This window comes from Condylostylus longicornis, unplaced genomic scaffold (assembly GCF_029603195.1).
Source record: "Condylostylus longicornis isolate FDR11 unplaced genomic scaffold, ASM2960319v2 ptg000184l, whole genome shotgun sequence".
Classification (NCBI taxonomy): Eukaryota; Metazoa; Arthropoda; class Insecta; order Diptera; family Dolichopodidae; genus Condylostylus; species Condylostylus longicornis.
The window spans coordinates 868736-893155 of record NW_026578152.1 but is presented as its reverse complement, the minus strand read 5'-3'; the positions used below and the strand labels follow the sequence as shown (position 1 = coordinate 893155).

Here is a 24420-nt window from a genome sequence, read left to right as displayed (position 1 = left end):
CTAATACATTCATATGTATATACGTTCATATGTTGGAACGAAAAATTTTAAAATCTTCAATTCTAATCCATTCATATGTGCATACATACATATATTTCCTATGTACATACATACATATATTTTAATAAAATTATTATTTTGTTTTTGACTAAACCTATTCTTTATTTGGAAAATTCAATCCCATATGTTCACCCACAGTTTAAAAAAAACGGATATCTATTCATAGTTATGTATGTTTGCATTTATAATTTTATTTATAATTGTTCCAACAGCAAAATTTCAAAATTTTCGATTCTAATACGTTCATATGTACATACATACGTTCATATGTTGCAACGAAAAATTTTAAAATCTTCAATTCTAATCCATTCATATATACATAGATACATATATTCCTATATACATACATACATATATTTTAATAAAATTATTATTTTGTTTTTGACTAAACCTTTTCTTTATTTGGAAAATTCAAGCCTATATGTTCGCCCACAGTTTTAAAAAAACAGGTATCCATTCATAATTATGTATGTTTGCATTTATAATTTTATTTCTAATTGTTCCAACAGCAAAATTTCAAAATTTTCGATTCTAATACATTCATATGTATATACGTTCATATGTTGGAACGAAAAATTTTAAAATCTTCAATTCTAATCGATTCATATATATATACATACATATATTCCTATATACATACATACTTATATTTTAATAAAATTATTATTTTGTTTTTGACTAAACCTTTTCGTTATTTGGAAAATTCAATCCTATATGTTCAACCACAGTTTTAAAAAAACAGGTATCCATTCATAATTATGTATGTTTGCATTTATAGTTTTATTTCTAATTGTTCCAATAGCAAAATTTCAAAATTTTCGATTCTAATACATTCATATGTATATACGTTCATATGTTGGAACGAAAAATTTTAAAATCTTCAATTCTAATCCATTCATATATACATACATACATATATTCCTATATACATACTATTTATTTTAATAAAATTATTATTTTGTTTTTGACTAAACCTTTTCTTTATTTGGAAAATTCAATCCTATATGTTCCCCCACAGTTTTAAAAAAACAGGTATCCATTCATGATTATATATGTTTCCATTTATAGTTTTATTTCTAACTGTCCCAACAGCAAAATTTCAAAATTTTCGATTCTAACACATTCATATGTATATATGTTCATATGTTGGAACGAAACATTTTAAAATCTTCAGTTCTAATCCATTCATATATACATACATACATATATTCCTATATACATACACACATATATTTTAATAAAATTATTATTTTGTTTTTGACTAAACCCTTTCTTTATTTGGAAAATTCAATCATATGTGTTCACCCACAGTTTGAAAAAAACAGGTATCCATTCATAATTATGTATGTTTGCATTTATAATTTTATTTCTAATTGTTCCAACAGCAAAATTTCAAAATTTTCGATTCTAATACATTCATATGTACTTACATACGTTCATATGTTGGAACGAAAAATTTTAAAATCTTCAATTCTAATCCATTCATATATACATACATACATATATTTCTATATACATACATACATATATTTTAATAAAATTATTATTTTGATTTTGACTAAACCTTTTCTTTGTTTGGAAAATTCAATCCTATATGTTCACCCACAGTTTTAAAAAAACAGGTATCCATTCATAATTATGTATGTTTGCATTTATAATTTTATTTCTAATTGTTCCAACAGCAAAATTTCAAAATTTTCGATTCTAATACATTCATATGTACATACGTTCGTTCATATGTTGGAACGAAAAATTTTAAAATCTTCAATTCTAATCCATTCATATATACAAGTTAATCTAACCGTTAGTTAGATTATTGAAATGGATAAAATTTTATAAGTTAAGATTTTTAAATAAAAAAGATTTAAGATTTTCTTTTCTTAAAAAATTCAACTTTATTGTTTAAAATTCAAAATTATAATAATGTACAAATTTCAAATATTTTTGATTTGAAAAAGAATGAAAACTTCGCTTGCATTATGTTTCCGTTTTGTTTAGGCGTGATGCTTTATCAGCAATTATAAAAATTTAAAGAAATTAATTTTGTTACAATGTTGCAAACAAATAATATGCATTACGTAATTGTAATTTATGATTTTTGTTATTTTATGGAAAACGTTTATTTTTAAGCTGATACTGTTGGTTTTGTTTATTTCGAGATACTTATTGTTGATATGTTTAAATTTGATTAATTAGAAGAAATGCATTTTGAAGTGTGTACTTGAGAAATGCGTGTTGAAGTTTGTATTGGTTGTTTACTCCTCCACCTTCAAATTCAAATGTCCTCATTTGATGTTTCAGATTGTAGTCGAAGTATGATTTGCGGATGCATTGCAGTTTCTGGGTTGGCAACTGGTTTAGTTGTTTCATTTTTAGAGATGTTTTTGATTTTGATGGTACGTCGTTTTTTAAATAATACACTGATGATTATGATAGTTAAAATGATAATAATTACTGATATAGACCAAAAGTTGATTGTTTGATTCCATTCGTTTTCCTGTTTTAAAAGTTCTATTTGTTTGGTATTATATTATTTATATGAATTTCCTTTAAGAGTTCAAGTGACAAATGTTCATAAATATCCTTTTGAATTGATTTTGGTTGTAGAATAGGAGGTAGTATTTGTATCGATTTGGTTTCTTTGGAAGTAAAATTTTTACCCATTATTGAAATTGTTGTATTATGAAACTTGATAAGGTAAGTACCGGAAAGATTTCGTACTTCGTTATTAATGAAAACCTCAACTTTTTAACTGATTTAAGAATATTATCCCTTGGTCAATTTCTTCAATGGTTGGTATGTGTTGATTGTTGATAATTTTACAAGTGGAATTTTTGCTTTCAAATAAACGTTTTATGCAAGCGGAGTTTTCTAAATTTACAATATTGTTTTTATTACAAATTGTTAAAGATCTTATTACATTACAATCTTTTGCGATACCATACATTTCTTTGTCATTAGTCAAAATTTGTTCGAATTCTAATTGATTTATTACATTTTGAATTTTTATTGGTTTGATTAAAATTTTGTTATAAGTTTCAATTTTTGTTAATGGAATTTCTATAACATAAAGTAAGCAAGTACCATTTGTAATTATTTTTACTTTGGAAAAATCTAGAGCTTCTTCTGCTGTTGCAAAAGGGAGCTGTTCTGATTCTAATTTTTTGGAGATAGTTTCGATTTCTATTTTTGAGATTAAAATTGAATTTATTATGCCTAATTTAGCCCAATGAATACCATATTTAATATTAATTATTTCTTCTTTTAGAATTTTTATTTTATATTGTAACTTAAATGCAACCTGATCACTAAGGATATTATTGTCTTTTATAGTTTCTAGAATTTGATTACTTATATTTGATAAAAGATTTAGCCTATCATTGTATGATTATTTATTATTGTCTGTCGATTATTGTTCTCTAGAATGTTATTAATTTTCTTTTTTATCATAACAAAATCGTCATGGTCGGGAGTACCAGCGAGCCATTTCCAAGTAGTACCTAAGAAATTTATTGCTCGTCTCTCACGTTTGGGTTTTATTTCATTCAAATAATCTTTTAACTGAGAAATTTCATGACTGAGATACGGATATAAGGGATGTTTTTCGGTGACATAAGTTCGGTTAACTGCAAGATCAATTTCTTCCGTTGCTTGTTGTAATTCCTCCAGTTCCGTGATATGTATTATTCTGAAGCTTCCTTCTTGAATTTTGGCTTGTACTATTTGAATTGCTATTATTTGCGAATTTGTGCAATCCAATATTTCCACATTTCCTAGGATAGCACATGGGAAATGGACAGCACATGGGATAGCACCCAAAATTAGTTTCTTATATTAGATTTATGAATTCCTTTTCCACTTTCGGTTAAAATTTCAGTATTTTTGTCTTTTTTAACAATTTCTTTAATGTATCTGTGTGTAAGTTTGGATCCTAACCGTTTATTATGTTTAACATAAATTACCTGTTCTGCCATATAAATTTGTAAAGGGTTTCTGTTTCTATTATGAAATTCGAGATCCTTAATCTGTTTATTTTTGAGTTTTTCAATATTACTTAATCTAGTTCTTTCGAAATCTGCTGGACTTAAATTGGGAATTCGTCCGAAAAATAATTCATGTGGTTGTTTTTTGGTTGTCGAGTGAAACGTGTAGTTATACTCGTTAACAGCCCTTTGTAAAAGTTCGTCAAAATTTCTATTTGTACCCTCCACTTTGAGACATTTCATAATTTCAGTCAGAGTCGAGTGTAATCTTTCTACTTGTCCATTAACCTCACTTTTATAGGGGGGTGTTGTAAAAATTTTAATTTTCACTTCATCTTCAACCATTGATTTAATGGATGCCGAATCCAATGACTTTTCGTTATCAATCACGATCCATTCCGGAACACCATAATAATATAGGATGTCCCCATATGCCATTTTAACGTCCTCTATAGATCGACTTTTAATTATTTTTGCTTGCGCGTATTTTGACAGTTTATCGATTGAGGTTAATAGTAATTTTGACTCAGTCGAAAATATGTCTATATGAAGAGTATGTCCTGCGTAATTGGGTATTGGTGTGTTTTGTATTTTCGGATTAGTCGGATGTCTTTCATATTTGTTTTCCTTACAAATAGAGCATTTTTTTACGAAATTTTTAAGTTTTGTAGTCATTTTTGGAAAATAGTAAAACCGAATAATATGAAGTTTATTTTCTTTGGCATTCCTATGTGCACGACGATGTGTTGAAGCTATAATTTCGTCTTGTTCTAATTCGTTAGGGATATCCTGTACCATAATTCTAGTGAATCTGATCCTATAACTTTGAAAATGTAATGAATAAATACGTTGAATTTTACCCATTATACTTTCCTCTGTCATTATTCCGTTTATCAAATTTGGATTAAGATATTTATTTAGTACATCAATAAGATCAGTTTCTGAAAGCTCTGTACGATCAACAGAATGTCTGTTATATTTGTGAAAAGGATTAGTTAAGTTGTAATTTAATAAAATTATTATTATTATATAATCAAAAAGTTTGTTTTTGACTAAACCTTTTCTTAATTTGGAAAATTCAATCCTATATGTTCACCCACAGTTTTAAAAAAACAGGTATCCATTCATAATTATGTATGTTTGCATTTACAATTTTATTTCTAATTGTTCCAACAGCAAAATTTCAAAATTTTCGATTCTAATACATTCATATGTACATACATACGTTCATATGTTGGAACGAAAAATTTTAAAATCTTCAATTCTAATCCATTCATATATACATACATACATATATTCCTATATACATACACACATATATTTTAATAAAATTATTATTTTGTTTTTGACTAAACCTTTTTTTTATTTGGAAAATTCAATCCTATATGTTCACCCACAGTTTTAAAAAAACAGGTATCCATTCATAATTATGTATGTTTGCATTTATAATTTTATTTCTAATTGTTCCAACAGCAAAATTTCAAAATTTTCGATTCTAATACATTCATATGTACATACATACGTTCATATGTTGGAACGAAAAATTTTAAAATCTTCAATTCTAATCCATTCATATATACATACATACACATATTCCTATATATATACACACATATATTTTAATAAAATTATTATTTTGATTTTGACTAAACCTTTTCTTTGTTTGGAAAATTCAATCCTATATGTTCACCCACAGTTTTAAAAAAACAGGTATCCATTCATAATTATGTATGTTTGCATTTATAATTTTATTTCTAATTGTTCCAACAGCAAAATTTCAAAATTTTCGATTCTAATACATTCATATGTACATACGTTCGTTCATATGTTGGAACGAAAAATTTTAAAATCTTCAATTCTAATCCATTCATATATACAAGTTAATCTAACCGTTAGTTAGATTATTGAAATGGATAAAATTTTATAAGTTAAGATTTTTAAATAAAAAAGATTTAAGATTTTCTTTTCTTAAAAAATTCAACTTTATTGTTTAAAATTCAAAATTATAATAATGTACAAATTTCAAATATTTTTGATTTGAAAAAGAATGAAAACCTCGCTTGCATTATGTTTCCGTTTTGTTTAGGCGTGATGCTTTATCAGCAATTATAAAAATTTAAAGAAATTAATTTTGTTACAATGTTGCAAACAAATAATATGCATTACGTAATTGTAATTTATGATTTTTGTTATTTTATGGAAAACGTTTATTTTTAAGCTGATACTGTTGGTTTTGTTTATTTCGAAATACTTATTGTTGATATGTTTAAATTTGATTAATTAGAAGAAATGCATTTTGAAGTGTGTACTTGAGAAATGCGTGTTGAAGTTTGTATTGGTTGTTTACTCCTCCACCTTCAAATTCAAATGTCCTCATTTGATGTTTCAGATTGTAGTCGAAGTATGATTTGCGGATGCATTGCAGTTTCTGGGTTGGCAACTGGTTTAGTTGTTTCATTTTTAGAGATGTTTTTGATTTTGATGGTACGTCGTTTTTTAAATAATACACTGATGATTATGATAGTTAAAATGATAATAATTACTGATATAGACCAAAAGTTGATTGTTTGATTCCATTCGTTTTCCTGTTTTAAAAGTTCTATTTGTTTGGTATTATATTATTTATATGAATTTCCTTTAAGAGTTCAAGTGACAAATGTTCATAAATATCCTTTTGAATTGATTTTGGTTGTAGAATAGGAGGTAGTATTTGTATCGATTTGGTTTCTTTGGAAGTAAAATTTTTACCCATTATTGAAATTGTTGTATTATGAAACTTGATAAGGTAAGTACCGGAAAGATTTCGTACTTCGTTATTAATGAAAACCTCAACTTTTTAACTGATTTAAGAATATTATCCCTTGGTCAATTTCTTCAATGGTTGGTATGTGTTGATTGTTGATAATTTTACAAGTGGAATTTTTGCTTTCAAATAAACGTTTTATGCAAGCGGAGTTTTCTAAATTTACAATATTGTTTTTATTACAAATTGTTAAAGATCTTATTACATTACAATCTTTTGCGATACCATCCATTTCTTTGTCATTAGTCAAAATTTGTTCGAATTCTAATTGATTTATTACATTTTGAATTTTTATTGGTTTGATTAAAATTTTGTTATAAGTTTCAATTTTTGTTAATGGAATTTCTATAACATAAAGTAAGCAAGTACCATTTGTAATTATTTTTACTTTGGAAAAATCTAGAGAGATAGTTTCGATTTCTATTTTTGAGATTAAAATTGAATTTATTATGCCTAATTTAGCCCAATGAATACTATATTTAATATTAATTATTTCTTCTTTTAGAATTTTTATTTTATATTGTAACTTAAATGCAACCTGATCACTAAGGATATTATTGTCTTTTATAGTTTCTAGAATTTGATTACTTATATTTGATAAAAGATTTAGCCTATCATTGTAAAGATTATTTATTATTGTCTGTCGATTATTGTTCTCTAGAATGTTATTAATTTTCTTTTTTATCATAACAAAATCGTCATGGTCGGGAGTACCAGCGAGCCATTTCCAAGTAGTACCTAAGAAATTTATTGCTCGTCTCTCACGTTTGGGTTTTATTTCATTCAAATAATCTTTTAACTGAGAAATTTCATGACTGAGATACGGATATAAGGGATGTTTTTCGGTGACATAAGTTCGGTTAACTGCAAGATCAATTTCTTCCGTTGCTTGTTGTAATTCCTCCAGTTCCGTGATATGTATTATTCTGAAGCTTCCTTCTTGAATTTTGGCTTGTCCTATTTGAATTGCTATTATTTGCGAATTTGTGCAATTCAATATTTCCACATTTCCTAGGATAGCACATGGGAAATGGACAGCACATGGGATAGCACCCAAAATTAGTTTCTTATATTAGATTTATGAATTCCTTTTCCACTTTCGGTTAAAATTTCAGTATTTTTGTCTTTTTTAACAATTTCTTTAATGTATCTGTGTGTAAGTTTGGATCCTAACCGTTTATTATGTTTAACATAAATTACCTGTTCTGCCATATAAATTTGTAAAGGGTTTCTGTTTCTATTATGAAATTCGAGATCCTTAATCTGTTTATTTTTGAGTTTTTCAATATTACTTAATCTAGTTCTTTCGAAATCTGCTGGACTTAAATTGGGAATTCGTCCGAAAAATAATTCATGTGGTTGTTTTTTGGTTGTCGAGTGAAACGTGTAGTTATACTCGTTAACAGCCCTTTGTAAAAGTTCGTCAAAATTTCTATTTGTACCCTCCACTTTGAGACATTTCATAATTTCAGTCAGAGTCGAGTGTAATCTTTCTACTTGTCCATTAACCTCACTTTTATAGGGGGGTGTTGTAAAAATTTTAATTTTCACTTCATCTTCAACCATTGATTTAATGGATGCCGAATCCAATGACTTTTCGTTATCAATCACGATCCATTCCGGAACACCATAATAATATAGGATGTCCCCATATGCCATTTTAACGTCCTCTATAGATCGACTTTTAATTATTTTTGCTTGCGCGTATTTTGACAGTTTATCGATTGAGGTTAATAGTAATTTTGACTCAGTCGAAAATATGTCTATATGAAGAGTATGTCCTGCGTAATTGGGTATTGGTGTGTTTTGTATTTTCGGATTAGTCGGATGTCTTTCATATTTGTTTTCCTTACAAATAGAGCATTTTTTTACGAAATTTTTAAGTTTTGTAGTCATTTTTGGAAAATAGTAAAACCGAATAATATGAAGTTTATTTTCTTTGGCATTCCTATGTGCACGACGATGTGTTGAAGCTATAATTTCGTCTTGTTCTAATTCGTTAGGGATATCCTGTACCATAATTCTAGTGAATCTGATCCTATAACTTTGAAAATGTAATGAATAAATACGTTGAATTTTACCCATTATACTTTCCTCTGTCATTATTCCGTTTATCAAATTTGGATTAAGATGTTTATTTAGTACATCAATAAGATCAGTTTCTGAAAGCTCTGTACGACAAATATAACAGAATGTCTGTTATATTTGTGAAAAGGATTAGTTAAGTTGTAATTTAATAAAATTATTATTATTATATAATCAAAAAGTTTGTTTTTGACTAAACCTTTTCTTAATTTGGAAAATTCAATCCTATATGTTCACCCACAGTTTTAAAAAAACAGGTATCCATTCATAATTATGTATGTTTGCATTTACAATTTTATTTCTAATTGTTCCAACAGCAAAATTTCAAAATTTTCGATTCTAATACATTCATATGTACATACATACGTTCATATGTTGGAACGAAAAATTTTAAAATCTTCAATTCTAATCCATTCATATATACATACATACACATATTCCTATATACATACACACATATATTTTAATAAAATTATTATTTTGTTTTTGACTAAACCTTTTTTTTATTTGGAAAATTCAATCCTATATGTTCACCCACAGTTTTAAAAAAACAGGTATCCATTCATAATTATGTATGTTTGCATTTATAATTTTATTTCTAATTGTTCCAACAGCAAAATTTCAAAATTTTCGATTCTAATACATTCATATGTACATACATACGTTCATATGTTGGAACGAAAAATTTTAAAATCTTCAATTCTAATCCATTCATATATACATACATACACATATTCCTATATATATACACACATATATTTTAATAAAATTATTATTTTGTTTTTGACTAAACCTTTTCTTTATTTTAGAAATTAAATTTTGTATGTTTAACCCCATGATATAATAATTATGCGTTTAAAATTTATTTCTATACATTTTACAGTTTTGAATATTATTAAATTCATATAAAAAGCTTAAAAAAATTACTCAGGAAGCTTTAAAAAAAATATACATACTACATACATATTTATGTACTTAAAATTTTTGCGAATTTTTCCAAACTATTATAAGAATATTTTTTTGGAAATTTTCTTTAAACTTTTATAATTACATTTATCTGTTATATATTAAAGAAAAATAAAACTCAAAATTTAAACAAAATAAAAAAAAAAAATTTAAAATAATTCAAAAAAATAATAAAAAAAAAAGTTTGGTCAAACCAATGGTTTGTATTGTAGCACTTTTCCCTTCAACAAGTGAAAATTCTGCTTTTAAAAACAGTCTATGTATACCTATCACACCATTAAAATTAATTTCGTTCATATTTAACTATTTCTAGGATTGCATATATTTAGGATAATGCATTCATGCAGTCTTTGAAATAAAGCAAAAATTAATATAAAGAGGGGTTAACATAATGCTCGATTTTAAGGGTTAATTGTATGAGTTAAGAAAAATAATTATATTTTTTAATATTATGGAATTTATAGTTAGCTTTCTATGTTTATAGAAATTTGAAAACATTTGTGGTTTTGGAAATATAAGGCGCCAAAAGTTCAAATTTTACAAATTTCAAGGGGCGATAACTTGAGAGGGGGTGGAGATGGAAAAAAATTTTCTTGTAACAAAATGAACTATTTGTTAATGTCTATAAGTCTCTAAAATTTTGAGCTTCTACAAGCTGGGGTTTAGAAGAAAATCGAAATCAAAAATTTGGAAAAAGGTGACTTTAGATAACGGTAAATTTGAACGGCCATTTCGTTTTTCTAAAGTTTAACTATAGTATGCCGCGCTAGGGGAAGCAAGCCGCTGCCTTTATGCGTTTGCAAAATTTCAATAATGCTTGTGGTTTCATTGCAACAAATAGTTAAAAAAGGCCTTTTTTAGGATTTTTGGATGGTATAACTTCTAGAGGGGGGATATAGGTAAAAATTTTGTTCTACGGAGATAAGTTTCTAGTAAAGATCTATGTACATACCTACTGTACATTTCAGCTTTCCATCTTCAAGGGTGTAAAAGTTTTGTAAACAGACACACGGACAGACGGACGGACGGACGGACAGAGTGGAACTAATAAGCACTTTTTTTCAAAAATTTTTTGGAAAAGTGCTAAAAACACGACAACATCCAAGCAAGCATTGATTCAATAACCTTCTGGCTATGAGACTACCACGCTAACCACTAGGTTACGCAGTACCTTGAAGTTCCCTTAATAATTCTATATTTTATTCATATTTCGTATAACTCATTAAAAACCATCATATTTTACAGAGCTAGAGACATGGGACAAAAAGCATTTGATAGAGTTTTGCCTCTAGGGTCCCAGAAAAAGCAAGAATTCCACACGCCCTCCCCCTTCCCCCTTCACCACCTCCAAAGATGTTTTGTAAACGTTTTTTTCAAAATGGTACTACATCCTGTAGGGGTATTTTTTTACTAACTTTTGGGAGTATTAATATTGTATATAAATTCATTTTTGGAAGTGTGAGTTATAACAAAAAGTGAAAACTTAGTTGTGCATTCTTTTCGGGATCTGTTGCAATATGTATTAGAAAGCAAAACATAAGTTTACATTAAACTCCTTGACAATATATTTTTAGGGTAAAATTTTATAAGAAAATGTTATTCTATTGCATTAAACTTTTTACAAGTAGGGTATTTTCAAAAAAAATATTTAGAACGGAAACTCGCTGATATTGATTTTGTAAGGGTGAAGGTTTTTTAATTTCATTTTAAAAAAAATAAAATTATCAATAAAAAAAGTTCATCTGGCAAATCGCATTTTGCAGGGTTCAAACCTGAGACTTTTCGCATAGAAATCGTATGCAATACGTATTACCCTATATACGTTAGTATTGGTGTTAACACATTCCACAGTCACGTGTTTTATTCGCATGTATTATAAATTCCAAATACATACGTGCATGAATTGTAGTAGCAAGTTAATTCATGCGTATACAATAATTTATGGCTTAAAGTGTTTATTGTAAAAGGTATTTTACGATTTTATGCGACATAACTCCAAGTGAAGTTTTAAAATAAAATACTCAAAAGGTATTAGATTTCAAAGGAACTAATTATTTGTTTAATTATGCATTTTTGGGTAATTATTTTTCAGAACTTTTTTATTTTAAGTTTTAAGTTTTATCTTATTATTTATTAGGAAAAAACATATCTATATGTATATTACGGGTGTGTTTTTGAAAAAATAAAGTAAACTTAAAATATCTCAGCCACAGAATGGAACACAATTTCAAAACTACAGGCATAATACTTGCAAGGCTTGCAATGCAAGCACACACGACTAGTTTTGTTTATTTCGGTATCTAATTCTAAGCTATTATTTTTATTTGGAATTTTTACAATTAAAGTTTTAAAACAGGTTTGTTGTGAAAAAATTGGGATTGAAAGCGTAAAAATAATATTGTTTTCTTTAAATAACACTGCATTTTTTATAAATGGTAACATTTCTATAGTAATATTTAAAAATTTAATTTCTTCATAAGTAAGAATATTTTTTGATAATATTTCAAGTCTACTGGCTAATATAATTTCTTTAAAATTTTTTACCGACCGTATTGTGTAAACAATAGGTAGGTTATGTGATGGCAACAAATTTTGCAAATCGAGTTTTCGGTGGGAACCTACTTCTCCATAGTAGGGAAGTGTAAATAAACTATTTTTAGCAACCTGTCGGTCTGTCGGTCTGTGTGTGCACGCGTGTATCTCAAGTTCGGCTGAACCGATTTTGATGAAATTTTATATGTAAGTTTATTTCCTCCATGGCACGGATCGATCAACTTTTGATATATATCAGGCCTCGGAAACTTCACTTTTTAGCGGGCCTGTTTTACATTTTTGAGCATATTAAAGAACATATTCAACCGATTTACTTGAAATTTCATATATAAGTTTTGCTCTACCGGCGATGAAACTTCCTAACTTTTGGAAGAAATCAGGCGTCAGCAACTAGACGTTTACCACGGGCCAAATATACATTTTTATGTATATAAAGAGAAATAATCAACCGATTTCATTGAAATTTAATATATGAATTTCTCGTATGAAAACTATGGACATATAAATTTTTTGGAAAGATCAGGGCTCGAAAACTGATCTGCGGGCCGATTTTACATTTTTCACCATTTTGAAGAAAATATTCAACCGATTTACTTGAAATTACATATTTGAGCTTTGCTCGACCGTCCGCGAAAATTCCTAACTTTTGGAGCAAACCAGGCATCAGCAACTGGACGTTTACTACGGGCCAAATATACATTTTTGTGTATATAAAGAGAAATAATCAACCGATTTCATTGAAGTTTAATATTTGAATTCCTTGTATTAAAACAATGAACATGTAAATTTTTTGGAAAGATCAGGGCTCGAAAACTGATCTGCGGGCCGATTTTACATTTTTCACCATATTTACGGAACGAATGATTGATGGAGTTTCTTGAAATTTGATATTTGAGTTCTGGTTGCTACCGAAACTAACTGGCGAGCATTTCAGGGAATTCGGGTAGCACAAAGCGAAACTCTACTTAGAGCCAAATTTACATTTTTCTAGGTATGTTAACTATAAGCTTACTAATGTCCTAAAAATTGGAAAGAAGCATTTAACAGACATTTTTATAATATTCTGTAACACTTTCAATTAACTAGACAATACACATTGCGGTCGGTTATGTGCTGACCACACCAGGTTTTTTTTGGTTTAATATGGTATTAATATTCTCATTTAACTCTAATTTAATACTTAACAATTATAATTTTAAATCAATTTTTGTTATATCATTCTTTAATTCATCAATAGTTTCTTTAATTTTAAATTTTAGTTACTCTGGACATTATTTATATGATCGGTTATGTTTTGAATTTGATCCGATAATTTTGTATTAATGTAGACTTGTTGGTTTAAATTTTTAGTTATTTTATCATTATTGCCATTTAATATGTCAAAGTGTTGCTCTATTTCTACTCTGTCGTCGACGTCCATTACACCGGCTAAAATATGAAGACCGCTACCAACAAAATTAAACAAACCCCTTTTGTGTACTTGATGGGGAATTCTTTTAAATGTTCAAAATTGTGTAAAAGATTAGTGGGTATTTCTGTTTTTTTATGGAGGTAGATTATATTAGTTTGAATTTTGTTAATATTTTCTTTATATAAATTTAAATCTACAACATGCAATATTTTTTCGAAATTTCTTACAATTTTTAATTCGGAGTCTTGTAATAAGATATAACCATTTCCATTTTGTAGTTCGTTAATTTCGATATATGAGCAATTAATGTGAGTTATGTTGCAAAATACGATTATAATAAAAAAAGAGCTGAAAGAGTACAAAATCATTTCAGTAAGAATTTATATCTGATGTAATATGATTAAGTAGAAATTTTGTTGTCAATTTTAAAAGATTAATAAGTTTAAATTTTTTTTTTTTTCGAATTAGTGCTGACATAAGCTGAAATGGTTTTATAAATATTATTTCAGAATCTTATTATTATTTTGTTTTTTTTTATTTTGCTTTTAAAATAAAGATTACAGAGTTGTTGTTAGTATTGTTAGTTACTATAGATTTTTATTTAGACATTAAAATCAGATGTGATAAAAATTTTATGTTAAAATTGTGATGTATGAATTTATATGCATTTAATCAAGGTAACGAGAGTTATTGTATAAAAATGTAACGAAAAATCAAATCTAAGACTTTGTCAAGTTTGTTAATCATATGGTACTTTGATGTTGTAAAATTTGTTAGGTTGAAAATTTTAAAGAAGAAGAACTTTCGTCTTAATTTTGAAATTTAAATTTTTTCCTGAACTGATTGAAATAACGAGGATAGCTTCCGTTATTAATTTTAAAATGAGAATCTCTTTCTTTCTCAATTTTAATTTTTTTATGCAGAGGTTGAAGTTTGGTAATTCTATTAAGTTTAAGATAAGTAGATGCTTTTTCTTTTTTTCGTTTTTTATTAATACTATTAATTTTTTGGTTTTAGATGATAATAATTTTTTGTGAATGGCGGGGACTACAGATTGTTTTTACGATACCGTTTACAAAATCAATAGGTTTTCTGTCTGCGGAGGAATGGATTGTTTCGTTGTAAATTTTTACACTTTTTATAACTGGATCTTCTAAATAGGTAAATTTTTTTCTTTTTGTATTGCGTATAAAATTCTGATATGGTCATTTAACGTATTGTGGAATCTTTCGATATACGCGTTACTTGAGTGGTTATTGGGTGTGGTAAAATGTATCGTAATTCCTTTATTTTCTAAAAAGTTTTTGAAATTTAAACTGTTAAATCCCTTTTCTTGATCTGTTATAATTTTTTTAGGTTTGCCAGAAGATGAGATGTATTGCATAAAAGCATTTTTTAAATCTATCCAATTTCTGAACTTAATTGGTATTACGTGTGCATGTTTTGACAATTTGTCGATTACCGTTAGGTAAGCATTTCCTTTGCTTTTAAACCAAATATCGAGATGGATTATTTCTAGTGGTTTACAAGGAGTCTCAGTAATTTTTAGTGGTAGATTTAAGGGTTTTCGTTCATATTTTGCTACATTACATATGTGGCAATTATTTAGTAGTTTTTGGATTTTTTGTTTTAATTTAGGATAGTAATAGTTATTCTTTAAATTTTGATAGACATTATTGATACCTCTATGATTTGATTTTTGGTGTTGGTCAAGAATAAGTTCCTGCAATTCATGTCGGCATAAAATGTCCTCAAGTAGAAATGAACATTTATTTAATTTTAATAGTTTATTTTTTGAAAAATGTTTTAAATAAACGTTTTGAAATTTATTGTATGTTGGTAGGTCATCAATCATGATACCAATTATTCCCTTATATGGTATATGATCTTTTAAAATGTTAATCATGAAATTTTCATCCTTTTTATGATGGTAAAATATTTTTCTTGTTCTATCGTAGATTTTTTTTTACTCTAGTTTGAGTGTGGGGCCCAATGTTAATAATATTTTGTGTTTTGTACACATTTAGAGGTAATTCAGAAATAGGGATGTACTCTGTACTATCTTCTTGCGCAGAATGAATAGTAGCATTAGTTGAGCGTATTTCCACATCATCCAAATAATTTTCATGTGGATTATTATTTGAATTAGTTTCTACGTTTTCGTTAGTGTCTATAGTCGTGTGTACAGAACTGATTTCATCTACTTCAATATCGTTAGTATTTATTTGTATTCTAGACAGCGCGTCTGCGACTTTGTTTCCCTCCCAACTAAGTATTCAATATCAAAGTTAAATTCTTCTAATTTAACTTTCCATCTTTGCAGCTTTGAGTTGGGTTCTTTTAAGTTGTGTAACCATTGTAAAGGCTTGTGATCAGTTCTTATTAAAAATTTTCTGCCGTACAGATATGGGCGAAAGTATTTTGTTGCCCAAATGACTGCAAGTAGTTGTTTCTCGATTGCTGAATACCTACACTCATATTTGTTGAGTGTCCGCGATGCGTAACAAACAGAGTAGTTATTTTGGGAAAGTACGGCACCGAGAGCAAAGTTACTTGCATCGGTTGTTAATACAAATGGTTTTGTAAAATCGGGATAGACCGAAATTGGGTCAGTCATAATTAATAATTTTAATTTTTCAAAAGCTTCTTTGTATTTTTTCTTTCCCTTTTTAAGACAAGTTTAGCGAAATCCTTGATGAATTTTCTATAATATTCAACTAGTCCTAAAAAGCTTTTAATTTCCTTAGATGTTTTTGGAATTGGAAATTTATTTATTGCTTCAATTTTATTTGGATTGGGCCTTATGCCCTTAGTCGTGATTATATGTCCCAGAAACTCGGTTTCTTGCTTCATAAATTCACTTTTATCCAATTGAATTTTTAAATTCGCGCAGTTGAGTCTGTTCAATATTTTAGATAAATTATCAAAATATTTCTCTTTACTAGTACTGGATATGACTATATAATCTAAATAGATATAACAGATTTTTCCAAAGTAATCTTTTAGTACAGAGTTCATCATTCACGTTGGAATGTGGCAGGAGCATTTTTTAAGCCAAATGGCATCCTAACAAACTCATAATGTCCTCCGTTTTTACTAAAAGCTGTCTTTTTAGTGTCTTTCTCACAAATTTCGATTTGGTCAAAAAATTTAGCCAAATCGAGTGTGGTAAAGTACATTGCTCTACATAACTTATCCAAAATATCGTCTATATTCAGAATAGGAAATTTATCGCTAGTTGTGATGTTATTTAATTTCCTATAATCGATGACGATACGCCATTTTTGTATACCTGACGTATCTTGCTTTTTGGGTACAACCCATAATGGAGCAGAATAAGGTGAATCGCTATGCCTAATTATTCTCTGATCTAACATTTCTTTTATTTGCGTATTCACTTCTTCGCGATGTATTTCTGGGTACCGGTAAGCTCTAGCATAAATGGTACGTCATTTATGGTGTTAATTTTATGTTTAATTTCATGGGTAAATGTTAAGTTATCACCTTCATGAAAGAAAACTTTACTATTTTTTTTCAAAATTTTTAAAAGTTCTTGTTTGGTTTTTAAATTCAAATGATTAATTCTTAAATGGTTACGTGTCAAAAATATTTCATTTTGAAATATTGCAATATTTTGTAGAGGTACAGGAACGTAATAATCATTTTCTTCATTTTCATTGAAGTATAAAGGGATTTCGTTACCCGTATTCAATTTTAAATTCTATTTTTATAACTAATTTCAACTTCGAACGGCAATATTATTGCTTATAAGCCCATCGAATTTATCATGGAATTTTAATTCTAAGAATTCTATTTTTTTATTTGAATCAAATTCAATAAAACTATCAAATTGTAACTTAATTTCTACATTCTACAAATTGGTTAACGTTTTTACATTGATTGGTTTTATTTCGGATTTGTAAATAGGATTACAAATACCTGTGTTGATGATGCTCATTGTAGCACCAGAATCTATTAAAAATATTAAAGGTCTTCCTTTTGATTGAACTTTTATATAAGGAAGTTCTGATGTTTTTCCGAGGCTTGCGAATGAAAATTTTCTATTTCCAAGTTTCTTTTCGATTTACTAACTTCTTAGGTGTTTACTCTACGCGTGGTCCTCGTATGGACTTCCATTGGTTCGATGTGTTGAGTACCATGCGAGTTAAAGTTAGAATTTGTTCTATTAAAATTATGATTATTTCTAGTATATTAGTACTACTATTACTAATTTGATTAGTTCTACTACTACTGTTAAAATTACTATTTTGTAAACTTTGGTTAGTATAATTGTTTATTAAATGTTCATTATTTCTGTTACTGTTATTATAATTTCTGTTTCGGTTAATGTTATTAAAATTATTATGATTAAAATTGTTTGCTCTATTAGAATTATTTTGGTTATTAGGCATATAGATATTTTGTTTGGGTGGTTTGTTTAAATTTGATTTATTTTTGAAAGAACTGTAATATGAATATTTGCTTTCATGCAAAATATCCATTGCTTCTTCTATTGTAGCCGAATTTCTGAAACATAAAATGGAACGCATTGGTTCTGGTAACTTGTCTTTGAAAATATTTAAAGCTGTTTCGATATTTATGGCGGTTGTAAAAACTGAGTTAGGATCAGCTTTTACTTTATTATTGAGTCGCCTCAATATCTTTTTAATTTCATTGAAGAAGTCTACACTATGAGTAGTAAAACTGACTGCCCTTAGTTCATCATAGATTTGCAAAACAAATTTACTATCTCCAAAATTATTAATCAAGACGGATTTCATTTCCGACCAACTTTGAGTATTATTATTAATTTCTAACACTTCCCTAGCACTACCTATAACTTTACTTCTTACTTTATTTAATAAAATTTTTTGACTACTAGTATCATATCTTAATATTAAAGGACAAATATCGTCCACTAATTCTATAAAAGAATAAAGTTCTTCACCTTTTCCGTTAAATTCTGGTAAATTTTGGATGTACTGCATCGGATCTACCGTTAATTGCAGCGGAGCTCAATTAACGGTAGATCCGTTAATGTTGGCGGTAGCTGAAGATGTTGAAGCACCAGTGTTGTTTGTTGCCATTTTGAATATTTCCTCGTACCTAATTGTTAATGCTTTTCTTTTCTGGAATCCACTTTTCACTTTTTCTTTCAATGTTCTTTTTTTTGTATTTAATTTTTATTTCTTTTTGTAATATTATTTTGTGGTTATTGTTTTATAATTTTTATTTTATTAAAATTTTACTGGATGTTTAAGTTTTACAACATTAAAAGTTCAAAACAAATTTTTCAATTTTTAGTTTCAGAAATTTTTTTTTTTTTTTTTTAAATTTTATTTGAGTTCTACACCGTTTTTCAGATTTAACTTTTTATGCGAATCTTTTTATCTTTTTAGATCTTAGCCATTAAGATGATCCTACCGGCTGCGCAACTTACGTATTTCAAGATTTCAAGACGTGGATTAAAAGCACTTTTTTATTTTTTGTATTCAAAAGTTTTTTCTTTTATTTAAAATTATTTTTTTACTTAAATTATTTTCATTTAAATTATTTTTATTAATTTTACAAACTTGTTAATTCCGCTTCTTAGAACTAACTTACTTTTTATTTTTTATTAACTTTCTTTCCCAATATTTTTGATTCAAAGTAAAAATTCCTTGAATGGCAATTTTTGTTTATTATTTAAAATTCATAATTACAATTTAATTAAAATAGTTCGATAAATTGCAAACGGATGTTACATAACGCGTCACAAATGTTTATTTTAAAAAGTGCAAGTAAAATTTTATTACGAAAGGAAAACAATTTATTTTATTTGATAAAAACGATTTTTATTTATTGAAAAGGTAAGGGGCAATCTTTATTTGAATTTGTTATGGGCAATTCTGTTTTACTACACGTATCATGCGGAGTAAAGCATGGTGGTGACGTAACAATATATTTATAAAATTCAATAATTTTTTCAACTTACAAATTATTAAATAACAAACCTCTCACGCAATGATCAGTAATATGTTGAAATTAAAAATTAATTTAAATGGGATATATTACCAATACCTCACATCGCACTGATTGTGAGGAAATATATACTGCTGGCAAGGCTCCACTTACATCTCTCATCAATCAAAAACGAACTCAAGACAGCATTTCTCCGAAATGAACCAATCCTGTGTTATGAAACCAGTTTCATCTGGAAATAATTTACATAAAATAAAATTGCCAAGATTTGCTGGAAAATATTCTGATTACACTAACTTTATCAATATATTTAAAAACTCCATAGAGAATAATCCGAATTATGAAATAATAAAAATGCAATATATTATTTATTTCTTTAGATGGGTCAGTTTGTATTGATAATTAGATCAATACAAAGTCACAAAAAGTTTTTTGACACAAAAAAAAAGGCGAAAACGTAGCGAATACTAAAATTTGCGACCACGTAGTAAGAAAAAATAAATAAAAAAATTGCCTCTATCTAGTCAATATTAAAGAAATAGCGTCCTTTCTCGACATAGTAATTTTCATGTATGCTACTTATAAAAAAGCTACTTTCTCGACATAGTAATTTTCATGACATCACGAAACGTGGCAATGAACATAATAATTTGTCATTCAGTACGTCGCTGTTTAAGTTCCAAAAACTAAATCCTTACTTAATCCTGGAACTACTATAACTGAACTTTTAATAAAAAAAGCTTTATTGTTCCAAAGCCCTTTTGAATTTACTGCAAAGTCCCCATTACTTAAGCATAAGCTATGTTAAGGTTCCAAAGCATTTTTGGCTACGATAAAGTTTTTTCTTACAAAAACTCATTTGTATTTGTTTACACGAAACATTGCTTGGAATTGCAGTAATATAAACATCACTGACATTATACCACTAAATATATAATAAATTTATAATTTATAAATAAATATTCCCGACATTATGCCACTATTTTTTAAAATTAAATCTTTAATAATTAATTCCAAAAAAAAAAAAATAAAAATACATTGAACCTATTGCGCTTTTAATAATACAAACTGAAAACAAACAATAATTTTTAAGTGTGAATCAAAATTTAATATGTGTTGTTTCGCTCGCTCCAAGTATGCTTTCCTCTTTAAACTTTACGTGGCAAAGTGGGTTAGTGTGATACTAAAAACTTTTTAGCAACATCTCACACATTGTGACCCAAGGCTACTTTGCAGGGATTTTCTTTTTCCACTTTGTCACTTTATAGTACCAAAGGTCAGTTTTGGTTACCAGGAATTTGCAAAAAGTTGAAGTCGACAGTTTACTTTTTGTATTTACAAAGTTCAATATACACAAGGGTTACCATGTTACTTTATTAGCAATTGTTATAGAAAAGTGAAATATTTCATAAATAACATAATAACGTTTTAAAAAGAAAGTTATATAAAATTACTTCATAGACTTATGCTACAAAAATAAAATAATGATAAATTTTTTTTTTTCAAAGTTGTAGTATATATACATACTCGTATTTTACATGCATATTGTATGAATTTATTATAATTGCATGTTTAAACAATAATCAAAAATATTTAAATTAAAAAAAACTAGAATCATTTATTATATCCTGCACTTCGTGAATTTATTAAAGTAAATTTTTGTAATAAATATCTTTCTCTTTCATTCGTATTATAAGTATTGTTTTTTATTAAAAATCTACATGTGTGTGTAAAATTCCGAAAACCACACAAAGACGAAACAGGAACGTTTATTTGTACGGGCACGTTTTTTTTTAACAAAAAGGCACTCAAAATCTCTTCCCCATTTTGGTACCGGGTACGTAGCTGCTGAGTACCCGCTGAGTAGCAATAACATATTGCAATTACTTTATCGTTCCAAAGTTAGTGACTGTTTACGTTCCAGTCTACAAAAATGCTATTCATGTTAAAAATTATTTCCGTACATTTCGGCCAGTGTTAGCTTTGCTAAATTCTGGCGCATAGCCAGAATTTTATAACCGATCGACTTACAAATGAATTGAGCACTATTAAACGTACTGTGATCAATTGAAATGTGAGGATTTCTTCAATTCTTCACTTCAAAGAACAGTATAAAGCATCTCGAAGCAAGATTAAATAGAAATTCAAAGCTCTTTCGATTATCTTCAAACAATATGAATTAAAGCAGTTACACGTAGCCTTTACCTTGCAAGAAAATTGCTCTCATATTTCGCAACACTAAATTCTCAAACTTATTCTATTAGATCGCAAAGACTTTCAAGAGATGTGTACATTGATTATCTTTTAACCGGAGTAAATTCGTAAGAAGGAATAAATTGAACAAGAATTGAAATAGAACAACGTTATCAACTTCTGGAATGGAATACAAAAAGTCAAATTTTGTATATATTGGAGTCTTTTTGGGCAAAATAAGATAACCAAACGTGCAGTTTAGTATAATGCAGCAAGGTTATTTTATCCCATTGGATTTATAAATACCATCATTATAAGATCCAAAATTTTTTAAAAAAGATTTTTAAAATTAGATTGGGATGAATCACTTCGTTTGGATTTGTATTCCGAATGGAAAAAAATCAGAAAAGATTTATACTTTCTTCATCTGTTAACCATTCCTCGTTTTGTATTTCCTTAAAAATTTCACTACAGCGCGAACTTTACGGTTTTCGTGATAGTTTAAAGGCTTTTGTTTGTTGAACTTATTTAAGATGTATTCTTCCGTTTTTCATATAAACTTGCTAACAACTAAATCTAAAATAGTCTCATTAAAGACTCAGTCAATTCTCACTCTAATTTTTTTTCGAATTTATTGAACAAAGTATATCCTTTACTATATCTAAAAATTGATGATGCGTTTCTGTGGACTGATTCGGAGCTAGTTTTGTGTTAGATCTCAGCATATCCTTCAAGATGGGTAATTTTTGTCACAAACCCAATTTCAGAAATTCAGCAGTTAAATGGAAATTATAAATGGAAACATGTAAACTCTGAAGCTAATAGTTTATTTACTGTTCCCAACTTTTTAAAAGAGATGCCTGAACATTGGCCAACACAGAAAGTAACACAGAAGCTAGACAAAGTATTTCGGAAAAACGTTCTTCACATAGTTTCTTGCGACAAAAAATTTAGGTTATTATTTATATGACATTATCTCAAAGTAATGTCATATATGTATATAATTAGTAGCTACAATAAAATTTTCAATTATTCGATATTCGAAAAACTGCAAATGCAAAATAACATTCGTCTTACTGGCACATTTTCTAGCTAAAGAAGAAATTATGCTTTACTTAAAATAGAAATAACACAAAATAAACATTTCTATTCAACAAATTTTTCAAAAAATTTCAACCCTCTTTTAGAAACTTAAGACTCTGCGTTGCTCTGAAGGTTGGAGGAAGACTCGATAATGCAGATGTTCCACATTCTGCAAAGTTTCCAATTTTCTTACTGAACGATGATCATTTTGAGCAGCCGTACACGAAGATCTTCCTAAAACGATACCTTAGAACGTGTCCTCCTTTTCAATGGCATCTGCTGACGCGTCATATATGTTAATCTTCAGCACCTGGCCTCCTCAGACTTTCTTCTGCATAACTATTTTGAGACCTGAGTGTCTATTCATTTATTAAGTGCCTGGAAGATTGCCAAAGTCTTGCTCGACTCTTGGTCCGTGCTTCTGGGTACGTACACCTTTCCATGCACTCAACGTAGGTACCTGCCTAGCCACCTATCTTGAAGCCTCTTCGTCTGTGCAGTTTGAGAGAATTCGCTGAAAGAGTATGACCTCATTCCAGCTCTTGACCTCTTCGAGAGTTTTTCTCCGGTCCAGGAAACGTAGGTCCCACTTTACGCCGGCACCACAGTCACTTCACCTAGATTATTCCAAACTTCCTGGTTTTCCCAACGACGTAATAATTGTAGATTGTACATAGCTCTCTTCTCTTTATTTTCTAAAATATAAATCCATACCGGAAGGTGATAGTAAATTAAATGCAAATTAAACAGTAACTCAATAATGCTTATAATTCATGTCATATTTAAATGGAATACAGGGTAGATATAATAATACCTAGCATATTATAATATTATTGTATAATGATATTAAAAATTTTATAATGTGTTATAAAATTAATGATTAAATTAAAGAGAAACATTTAATTTATTCTTTAGGTTTCCTGGTTTCGCCGGAAGGATTTTCAGTTATTAACAGTTGGTCTTTCAACTTATAGCAGTGATGAACGTTTTATCATAGAACACACTAGACACTTAGGTAATTGGGCATTACGAATAAAGAATGCCCGCGTCGAAGATGAAGGATTTTATGAGTGCCAAATATCAACGCATCCGCCACAATCAATATTTGTTGAACTTAAAATAGTTGGCAAGTTACTATTTTTATTAATTTTATTTATTTATTTATTTTCTCTCAAAATTAGTTACAGAGTTTGAATGAGAGGAAATAACAAGAGTAAAATTTCTTTCAAGAGTCAAGAATTTGAAAACAAAAACTAAGGAATTTTGAAGTGATTAAGAATAGTCGTATATTTCTATAAAATAATTGTTTACTTCTATTTTGA

General features: G+C 28.0%; 1 protein-coding gene across 1 annotated transcript in view; it reads left to right on the top strand.

Moving 5' to 3' along the window:
- The first annotated feature begins 22750 nt into the window (after positions 1-22750).
- Positions 22751-24420, top strand: part of LOC129616349 (neuronal growth regulator 1-like) — a 73643-nt gene continuing 71973 nt past the window's right edge. The window contains exons 1-3 of the mRNA XM_055531969.1: positions 22751-22754; positions 22834-22919; positions 24014-24224. Of these exons, the coding sequence (XP_055387944.1) occupies positions 22751-22754; positions 22834-22919; positions 24014-24224 (301 nt within the window). The remainder of the gene's footprint in view (positions 22755-22833; positions 22920-24013; positions 24225-24420) is intronic.